Raw genomic sequence first — 10,108 nt, forward strand, 5'->3', positions numbered from 1 at the left:
TTTTCATGTATTGGCCCACTTATTTTGGTAGTAATTCTTATCGTAGTAGAACAGCGCCGGCGAAAACAACAGACCAGACGAGGAGAAGGACACGTAACACAAGGCGCACTAACAACTGAAAGTTTATTCGGTATCTGCAGAGAATAAATACTGCCTTCACATGAATAAACAGAAGAAAGAAGGTTACAGAAGCTATGACACCGTATCATGTGGTCACTCCTACTGTGCGTGCAAAACGGTTCCTGAAAGAAATCTGACATCCTTCTCTGAAAGCAAAACAGAAGACATGCTGACACAAGATTCCCCGAGCTTTTTAATCTCTAGGGCTTCAACAACTGTTTTGCTTTCAGAGAAGGATGTCAGATTTCTTTCAGGAACCGTTTTGCACGCACAGTAGGAGTGACCACGTGATACAGTGTCATAGCTTCTGTAACCTTCTTTCTTCTGTTTATTCATGTGAAGGCAGTATTTATTCTCTGCAGATACCGAATAAACTTTCAGTTGTTAGTGCGCCTTGTGTTACGTGTCCTTCTCCTCGTCTGGTCTGTTGTTTTCGCCGGCGCTGTTCTACTACGATTATGAACCAACTAGCCCAAAAGTACATTTTGACAAGTAATTCTTAGTTGCTCTTTTATTTTACATAAAATTTTCAGAACCTCTAGAGCGCTGTGAAACAACTACTCGAATGTACCACTACTAAGCGCGTTCGTAGTGACACCTGGGCAAGCTTAGACTACGGGGAAATCGCGTAGGAGACTAGCCTTTTCGTAGAAAGGGCCGTGCCAGCTGCTCGAGGACGCCGTGAAAGTAAACTCGTACTTCGATCAGATGCAAAACTGATGCGACTCCCGCATCACATTACGAGATTGTGTTGCTTGAACCGCTGCAAGGACGACAAGCAACTCACGCCGATGTCGCCAGCCTACGAAAAGTGCCCAAACGAAGCAGAAAGCTCGTGGGAACTTGTTCGTTAGCGGGGAGAAAATGCAGACGCCCTCGTTGTTTAGAACACGTAGCTTTCTGTTAGCTGTACTTCTAGCTTTTCTCGACAAGCCAGCAAAGTGCCTTGACAATGGACTGGCATTAACTCCGCCGATGGGATGGATGTCGTGGGAGAGATTTCGGTGTAACGTCGACTGCTACAAGGATCCAGACAACTGTTTAAGGTAAGGTAACATTTCTCTCAAAGGACGCTGCGCGCTTACCGCTCGTTTAAACGAACACTGTATGCTTTCACAGCGAGAAGCTGTTCATGAAGATGGCAGATCACCTTGCTGACGATGGATATCGAGATGCGGGATACGTTTACCTCGTCATCGACGATTGCTGGTCCGAACGACAACGAACTAACGACGGCTACCTGATGGCCGATTTGGAAAGATTCCCCCGGGGGTTAAACTTTCTGTCAGACTACGTGAGTTGTTGAGTTCATTTTCCTTCGAAGGCCTAGACGATGTATATATAGTAGTACGTTTGGAACGATCTGATTCTGTTTACAGATTCACAGTAAAGGTCTGAAGTTCGGTATGTATACAAACTACGGTCATTCCACTTGCATGGGTTTTCCTGGCACCGAGGATCACGACATGGAGAAAGATGCTGAGAGGTTTGCCTCGTGGAAAATAGACTACCTCAAGGTAGACGGTTGTCATACCACGGCGAAGCAGCAGAGTAAAGGTAATCCGGCCGATATCTTTCGAGTGCGCGCGTTTTGTATGCATGCGTACGCCCGTGCAAGCTGTTCTCAGTGCTTCCATTACTTTTCAGGTTACACAAGGTTTTCCGAGTACCTGAACAAGACGAACCGCCCTATAGTGTATTCCTGCAGCTGGCCTTATTATGATTTGTTCCTTAACAAAGTTGAGGTACGCTATTTGTTTGTTTGATTGATTGATTGATTGATTTGCATACTTGCATGATTGGGATGAATTCGATACACTGTGTGTCGTTCTGCTTTATTAATTCTTTTCACTAACAGTGCCTGATGGCTGCAAAACCGATAAGTTTCTGTGAAACCAAGTTCCTTGCTGAAAGCAATTCAGCGTGCTGAACTTGAGACACAATAAATTGTGTTTTGACAAAATGGGAAGATTTGGTGACCTGACATTTTTGGTCCACTTTGTAGTTTTTGAACCTCAGTGATTAAGACTGAAAACTGAGAAAGTCAGTAAGTGTTCGTTGTGCGATTTGTGCAGCGCTCACGAAACGCAGAATGGCAGATAAATGTCTGTGCACTTTCTTTTCCTCTTGTACTGCGTTTCATGTTACATGAACACTGCTTAAATCACATAGTAGCAGAGCCTTTTGGGATATGCTGCACAATGTAGTATTGTTTTGTAAACCTTATACTAGCTGTTGCCATGCATAATTTACTTCAGAAAACTTCTTGTTTTCAACAGCCAAACTTTCCTCAGCTGGAGAAAGACTGCAATCTGTGGAGGAACTACCATGACATACGTGACAACTGGTTCATGATTGAGTCGGTTATAAATTTTTTCGGAGACAACCAGGAAGTCTTTGCCAAGTACGCTGGTCCAGGTCATTGGAATGACGCAGATATGGTAATGAACTTGCCATTACTTTCTTTCTTGCGAGCAGTGGAGACTGGAGAGCGAAAGATGCTTTGATCAAACACTGCTGACTGGTGGTTATAGCTAGAAGTTTCAAGCATAGGTCGGCAAGCTCACTTGTGAGTGGACTCACTCAGAATCAGATTGAGCCGTGGGTCTGAGTGAGTCCAGGCGAGTAATATTTTGGCGAGTCTGAGTGGGTCTGGTTGAGAAAAATTTGTGAGTCTGAGTGAGCCCTAAGGGTAAAATATATTTCACGAGCGAGTCTGAGTGAGCTCCACATTTTTTGTCGAACTATGGTTTTAAGTAAACAGAAGACGGTACAAAAATATTTTTATTCAAGATGCTTCTGCAAGCACCTTAATGACAATTTTTATGAAGTTAGCTGTTGAAAATACATATGTTGATAGCATGTTGTACACTATGTCACCCAAGATTGCTGTGATCGTGTATTGTCACGTGGTTGTGACGGTGAAGGCGACGGCACTTGGGTTATTAAAGACCAAACTCTTTATTTGGGCGGACTTGTGCCCAGGAAATGAAAAGTCAAATTGCAAGCAATACATGCTGTACACAGTGGCGATCACAGCGTCGGCCGTCGGTAATCTGATCATCGGCGGAACGCATTGTCACTCAGTGAACCTTCCAGCGTTATCGCTGGTGCTCGCGTAAGTTCTCGAATAAACTGGACTATTCGCGTCCTGCGCGTATGTGAACAGAAGGATCTCAAACAATTGCAAAGCTTCCAAAACATTGCTGCGCGGTCTGCGCTAAGCATTGCTAGCAGTTTTTGTGGGTGGAAGCCGAATACATCAATAGAGCAATAAACGCGCGTGGCAATATTTTGCAAACTGTGCCTGTTAGTAAAGTAGGCAGTCGTGTTTTTTTTTTTTTTTTTTGAAGTATTGTTGAATCCATGTTTCATATACTCGCAACCTTACTTATCAGTTTTGTGAAAATAAAGATTCATCAAGAGAGATGACTGAATATAATTAATAAACTATTTGAGACATGTAGATTTTCTCAAATGTATTGTTTCCTTATATGCTGACTGTAACATCTTCAATGAAGGTCTCAGGGGAAACGAAACCTTGGTGTTTTGTGAAAGGAAATGCACTGGAATGTTTCTTTAGACAATGAACATTTTGTCAAGCTAAAATAGTGTTCAAATTCGTTGTAGTACCTGCTAAATGCTGTTGTAGGTATGCTTTGTAAACTTAGCCTACTTGGTAACTCTGTAAAACTTGGAAAGTTAACATTTTAATGTGTATGCTTTTCCAGCTTATGATAGGAAACTTCAGGCTGACACAGGAGCAAGCTGAGGTGCAGATGGCACTGTGGGCTATCCTTGCCAGTCCTCTGCTGATGTCAAATGACCTAAGGAAGATCCCAGAGGCGGCTAAGAAACTGTTGCAGCATAAGGAAATAATTGCCATAAACCAGGACCCACTTGGCATTCAAGGCAAACGAGTCTTCATGGTCAGTTGCCTAACCTGTTATGAGTATTCTATATGGATTTTTATATCTCCTGAGCAACATTCTTTTCCAAGTAGCAGCCAAAGGAACATAGGTACTGCTTTGTCAGTATCAGCTAAAATGACGTATTTCAGGTAGTGCAGGCTGCACAACGTTGGATTATTTAGCAGTTAGCTGAATGTACTGATAATAACTTGGTGGGTAAACTTAAGTTTACCCACCAGGCTTGCACTTGTTGCATCACAGACATTGTCAGTTCATCACTGCTCAGCGAATCAACGCTGTCACATATCAGAACGTTCAAGGATATTTCTCGTGCTTTTGCCCATCAGACATTACCATCATCATCATCAGCCCAACAATGGTTACTGCAGGGCAAAGGCCTCTCCCATGTTTCTCCAGTTCACCCTGTCCTGCGTTTGTTGCGGCCACATTATCCCTGCAAACTTCTTAATCTCATCTGCTCTCCTAACTTTCTGCCTCCCCCTCATGCGCTTGCCTTCTCTTGGAATCTATGCTGTTACTCTTAATGACCAACAGTTACCTTGTCTTCTCGCTAAATACCCTAGCTGCCCGTTTCTTTTTCTTGATTTCGACTAAGATGTCCTTAACACGTGTTTGTTTCCCGACCCAGTCTGCTCTCTCCTTGTCCGTTAAGGTTACGCCTACCATTCTTCTTTCCCTGGCTCGCTGCTTCGCCGTTAATTTAAGTTGGACCCTTTTTGTAAGCCTCCAGAAATTTGTCCCGTCAGACAATAGGGGCTAAATGAAGACTTATGAAGCTGTTAGAATCTGATTTTATTATACACAGGGGTGTTGTAAAATGGAATACCATACAACAAGAGGTTCCAAAGTCTGAGACTCTACTGTGTTTTACCCGATAGTGTGCACAGAGGAGCTCTGCCAATAATGTTAGCAATTTCATTGGCGCATCATTTATAATGGCACTGAATTTTTTTCAGTTTTATGTTTATTGTACTTCTAGTTTCATTAGACAACAGTACTTTCATGTGTGTGAATTTCAGATTCATATTGTTATGTCTGTTATAGGTTCAAAAACATAGTAAAAAAATTATGTTCTGGAAGAAGACATGTGCAATAACATAGTAATTACAGTTGACTTTCAGCAAACGGAAATCTCTTAAACAGAATTTCTGCATAAATGAAGCTTCAAAAAACTTCAGCAGCTGTCCTTGCATAGTTGAGAGAATTGCACAACATTCATTCACCACTCTAATCCTATATGTGCACAGTTTGTCCCTTGCATCCCTTTGGGTCCGTGTATATTACTTCATATTCTGAAGATCGCCGATCTCTTGCAGGACAAGGATGCCAGTGTCTGGATGAGGCCCATAACCCCTCTGGTAGATGGCATGCACTCGTATGCCATTGCCGTTGTCAACCACAACAGGTCGTACTCTGCGCAAGTGTGGCTGCCACTGGATCAGCTTGGCTTGAACCACACGAAGGGCTACCAGTTCCGCAACGTCATCACCATGCAGGACCTTGGCACCTACTTTCCTCACAACCGGCATGAAACGGGCGTTCAATCCACGGGCGTTGTCCTGCTCAAGGCTGTGCCTAACAGAGGTTGAAGAGCATTGGCGTATCATGGCGTACTACAGGGTGTGCAAGGTTTTGTTATTGCATTTCTCACGCGTTGAAGGCGGCCACCACGTCAGAAAAGCTGTGTGTTATAGGAACTTTCAACGACTCTGTGCTCATCCGCATTCTTTTTCATCTGCCTGAACTTGGGTCAACTTCGTGAAGTCGGCAAGGGGAGGCAGTGTGGCCTTGATGCAAGAGACTGTTGTGTTGTTATCGTTGTTGCGAGAACATAACATTTCATTTTTTGTAAATAGTGTTGACCACGTCCAAGTCCACTCTACGTTGTCTTACGGAGGGGCTCGGCTGTTCTTTGTGTACAGACTTCTTCACTTTGTCCATTGTATAGTTGTTACTGTATGTCGGCGACTTCTACAAAGCTCAGTGCCTTAAGAATTATTCACAGTGTATCCTTTATGGAATTGTAAACCAGCTTTCTCAATGCATTTTGTGTGCTGTATTGACTCTTTAAACTGTTCCAATGACTCTAAAACATTGAAGTTCAATCTGTTATTTGCCGCTGTGCCTCATCAAAGCACATTCAGTGCTTGCATCTGGCTGCTAGCTAAAGTGCATACTTTTGTCATCTATTTTTGATGCCGTCTTGACTTCCACTGTTTTAATTGAATTATGGAAGTATCTCTAACGCAGCAACCAAAAGCTACGATCATGTAGGTTCCAAAGCTTTCAGATATCACCAGAATTCATTATTAGTGATGCATACAGCCTGGCTTTTGTAAAAGGACACAGTGCTTCAAAACGTCGTTTTCTTTTTTCTTTTAAGTGGTGCATTTTCCTCCAATAAGGAGAGAAGCAGCAGAAGAAAGGGAACAGCAGTACAACTGCACGAGGTTTGCGCATCCAGCTGTGATAGCGGGTGCCATTTCATTTCGCGCCATAGGCGACTGGTACTTTCAAGGCACATTCACAACATGCCTGGCTACATGGTGTGTATAGTGTTCTATCTAAAGCCCCAATTCTGGTAATCAAAAGGACATCGAGGGCCTTTCTGTGTTGCTTATCTGGGGCTGTATTCAGAGAATCGGTTTCAGGTATGGTATCACTTTCATGAGATTTCTCAGGACTCGATCCGAAGGAACCAGTAAGAGCTTCGGAAGGGTGCAAACAAGAGTTCCAAGGCTTGGCTTTCATTACAGCACAATATTTAGGACCCCAACGAAGCGCCTACATGGAACATGTTTTCCTATGCATTTTTATTATGGTGTCACCCAGTGCTGGAATGAAGTCACTCCTGCAATGACTGCGCTAAATACAACTCACAATGCAATATTTTACAATAGATTAGCTATGTCAACATGCCCATGACAGTGTCTGTAGATTATGAAACCAGACTGCTAGGCTATACAGTGTTGTTGACATTTCCATAATTGGCATTATGCAAACATGCCCATGACAGTGTCTGTAGATTTTGAAACATGACTGCCAGGCAGTTATGCAGTTTCATTTACATTTACATAATTTGCATATATAACTTGATGTTATAGGAAGGTCCAAGGTCAAGACTGGTCGGTACAGTTTCGGTGAAATGTGCCGCTAGAATTGTAGAAGATGCAAAAGCTGCACTTTGCCTCCCACGTTTTCCTCGCTTTCACTGTATTAGTACTATCATATCAAAGTTTGCACACTTCATTCGACAAGGTCTTCACTGTTTACTGCTTCCTAAACCCTTCTGCCAAAAGTAGTGCATCGCATTTACCATAGCTGTCATCGGGGCAACATTTCCTGTGCACAACATTTGTACCTGTAAGCTATTCATTTCCGTTACTGCAACAAAAAAACAAAACAATTTTTTTCTATGCACATGCAGTTATTCGTGCCTTGTGCTACATTAACCTATGCAGAGAACAGGCTACTGTGATATTTTAGAGTGCATTCAAAGGGCCAACCAGGATCTGTATGAATCTTTGGAGTCTATATTTACAATGTCTACTCGAGACAACCTTCTCATTTTTTTTAGCGTGTTGGCATGCACGTGTCTTCTTGCTCTTCGTCAATGTGTTTGTATTCTTTGTACCGAATTGCACATTGTCACAAAAGTATTTCAAGCACTTTAGATGTACATTCAATGTAGCACAGATGATGTACTGGTTGGTGTGTTGACACTTATTGATGGCATATTCATGAGCAACATGTGTGCATTTATTTGGAACCGTTGATCGGCAAGTTCAATCTCTAGCCTTTATCTATGCTCATTGTCTTGAGACCAGCAATGGTGCCAATCTTGTGAAAACATTGTGTGAATGTTGCAAAAATATATGAACAGTGAACAATCTATCTCTGGAGCCTGAAGCCCGATGATGTTATGTGCTCCCAATGAAATCGTTGGCTCTTGGCCAAGAATTAAAGGCCTTCCTGTAGCCCTTTTGTCTTGCTTTTAGGCATGTGATGGACTAATCTTTATCTCAAAGCACTTTAACAGAGTTGCCGTTCAGGGAGCATTTAAATTTACAAACCCTGTCGCTGTGAAAAGTGCTGGTAATATAATTCCAATGTATTTTAACTGCTCACTTACATAATCGATACAAGTCTCATGGCACTCTGCTACTGTTCCACTGTTGCATAGTAGTGAATGTGGCAGTGGGAGAGGACATAGAAAATATAACGGCATTGGAGATGTGCAACTTATCGATTGCATTCCCAATAGATCTGCTATGTAAATTACTGTAGCATACCAAAGCAAAGTTCTTTATGTGAACTTCAGTTCAGACTTTTCCGCATGTTACGTTTGACCAACACCACAGTGTGCCGGTTCATGTTATGCCCGACCAACAAGCCCAATGCACAATGCAATGTGTTAGGAGCCACAAAAGTGACCTTACTTCTGTGCAATTTCTTCATTAAAGTATTTTACAACTTCCATGGACTGCCTGCTACCTTCCTCTTGCTGTAAGGGGGAAAAGGAAGTGGCTTTTTGAATGAACTTTTGAACCATTTCACATGGCTTTGAACTGGTGAAATTTGCAGCGGCATCTGTAGAATGCAGATGCCGCTGCATTGTCTTCAGAAGCGCAAGCAAACCTCTCCGAAGTTCGAGGAATCTCGCTTATAAACGCCTCAAAACGACACTCGCACTGCTTACGTGGTGGATCACAGCTTCCTCAGGATTGATTAGCTGCCCGTATTAGTTATGGCAAGGGTTGCTGCACACTGTGCCATTAGCACATGCAATGGCAATGGCTATTACCAGACAATCACTATCTTGCCAATGAATTGAACAAAATGCTTGTCAGTAGATAGTGGTATTTCAATGCAAGTCATCACAAATTTCATTTATGGCTATAATACTATGTGCGAATGTAATTTGCACCAAAATAACATGACCCATAATATATTTTGGACAATATGCAGGTTCAAGGGAAGTATAGTTAGGTGCAAAGTTTTCTTGCAATTATTCATACTGGATGCAGCATTATACAGGCAAAAGAAAGTCTTGCTTTAAAAAATTCTCTACAAAAGCTAGCGCACCTGCGTATACTGGCATGGAGCTTGCATGCAGCAGGTACAGCAAGCGAGTTGTTATGAAGACAGCTTGTGGTAAATTTACGTGATCTCGTGGCTGTGGTACCGTGCAGCTCAATTTCTACTGACATCGACAACTTTTTAAGGTATCCATTATCACTCTGCAGAGTCTGACAAACATTGCACGCTGCCTTCAGCATTAGCCCACTACACAGCCCGAAGGAATGGCTCGTCAAGAAATGCCAAGTTTCCATACAAGCACAGCCAACAGCACACTGTTTTGCATGGCAATTTGACAACACACAACCACAGAGTAATACAATGCTGAATGAAGCATTTGCATTAACTCTTGTACAACCAAAGGCACTGTATTAAGTAGCTGTAAACCTATGACAAAAATATTGGACCATCTCCCCGAAGGGAACGCCGATGGGATGCGAAGCAGCTACGTTGCACATGGGTGGCGTCACGGGTTGAACGGCGCTAACGCGGGTGCTGCGGTGAGCACTGGAAGATTTGTTTGAAGCGAAACTCGGTGTAGCGTTTAGTGGTGTAAACGTTTGTTTGAAACGCAGACACGGGAGGCGAGCGGGAGTCGGAGCCGGCAGCTGCGGGCGCTCCGGCGGGTGAGGGAGAGAGTGACGTACGTGCGCACCTGCGAGGGAAGCGTGCGGAGGTGCGTGACGTCAACGCCCAGCTGCGGCGTGACTTACTTGGCACCGCTCCAACACCTGTGCCGAGGGAAGCGCGTTGCCTCGCGCTTGTGCGGACGGACAGCGTTACACAGGCTAATCAAAGAGCTGCTACGCATCTAAAAAAATCACAGCATATCCACGTGGTGAATGATGATGAGTGGGGCGAAGCTCCGGAGAGAATCATCGGTAAACCGTGAATGTTCTGTGTAACGCCCCATCAATCATCATATGAAGAGTGAGAAACACTGTGTGTATATTACAAACATGAAACTTTTATTTTTC

General features: G+C 43.3%; 1 protein-coding gene across 2 annotated transcripts; it reads left to right on the forward strand.

Moving 5' to 3' along the window:
* The first annotated feature begins 764 nt into the window (after positions 1 to 764).
* On the forward strand, positions 765 to 8,529 carry LOC119382759 (alpha-N-acetylgalactosaminidase). 2 transcript variants are annotated; one of them, XM_037650597.2, is made up of 7 exons: positions 767 to 1,166; positions 1,240 to 1,414; positions 1,500 to 1,677; positions 1,768 to 1,865; positions 2,400 to 2,561; positions 3,852 to 4,049; positions 5,369 to 8,529. In XM_037650597.2, the coding sequence occupies exons 1-7, from the start codon at positions 985 to 987 to the stop codon at positions 5,639 to 5,641; spliced, it is 1,266 nt and encodes a 421-aa protein (XP_037506525.1). In that variant the 5' UTR covers positions 767 to 984; the 3' UTR covers positions 5,642 to 8,529. The 2 variants fall into 2 exon arrangements, with proteins under 2 accessions (XP_049268274.1, XP_037506525.1); XM_049412317.1 differs by lacking the exon at positions 2,400 to 2,561 and having other exon boundaries at positions 765 to 1,166.
* The last annotated feature ends 1,579 nt before the right edge of the window (positions 8,530 to 10,108 follow it).

This window comes from Rhipicephalus sanguineus, chromosome 2 (assembly GCF_013339695.2).
Source record: "Rhipicephalus sanguineus isolate Rsan-2018 chromosome 2, BIME_Rsan_1.4, whole genome shotgun sequence".
Classification (NCBI taxonomy): domain Eukaryota; kingdom Metazoa; phylum Arthropoda; class Arachnida; order Ixodida; family Ixodidae; genus Rhipicephalus; species Rhipicephalus sanguineus.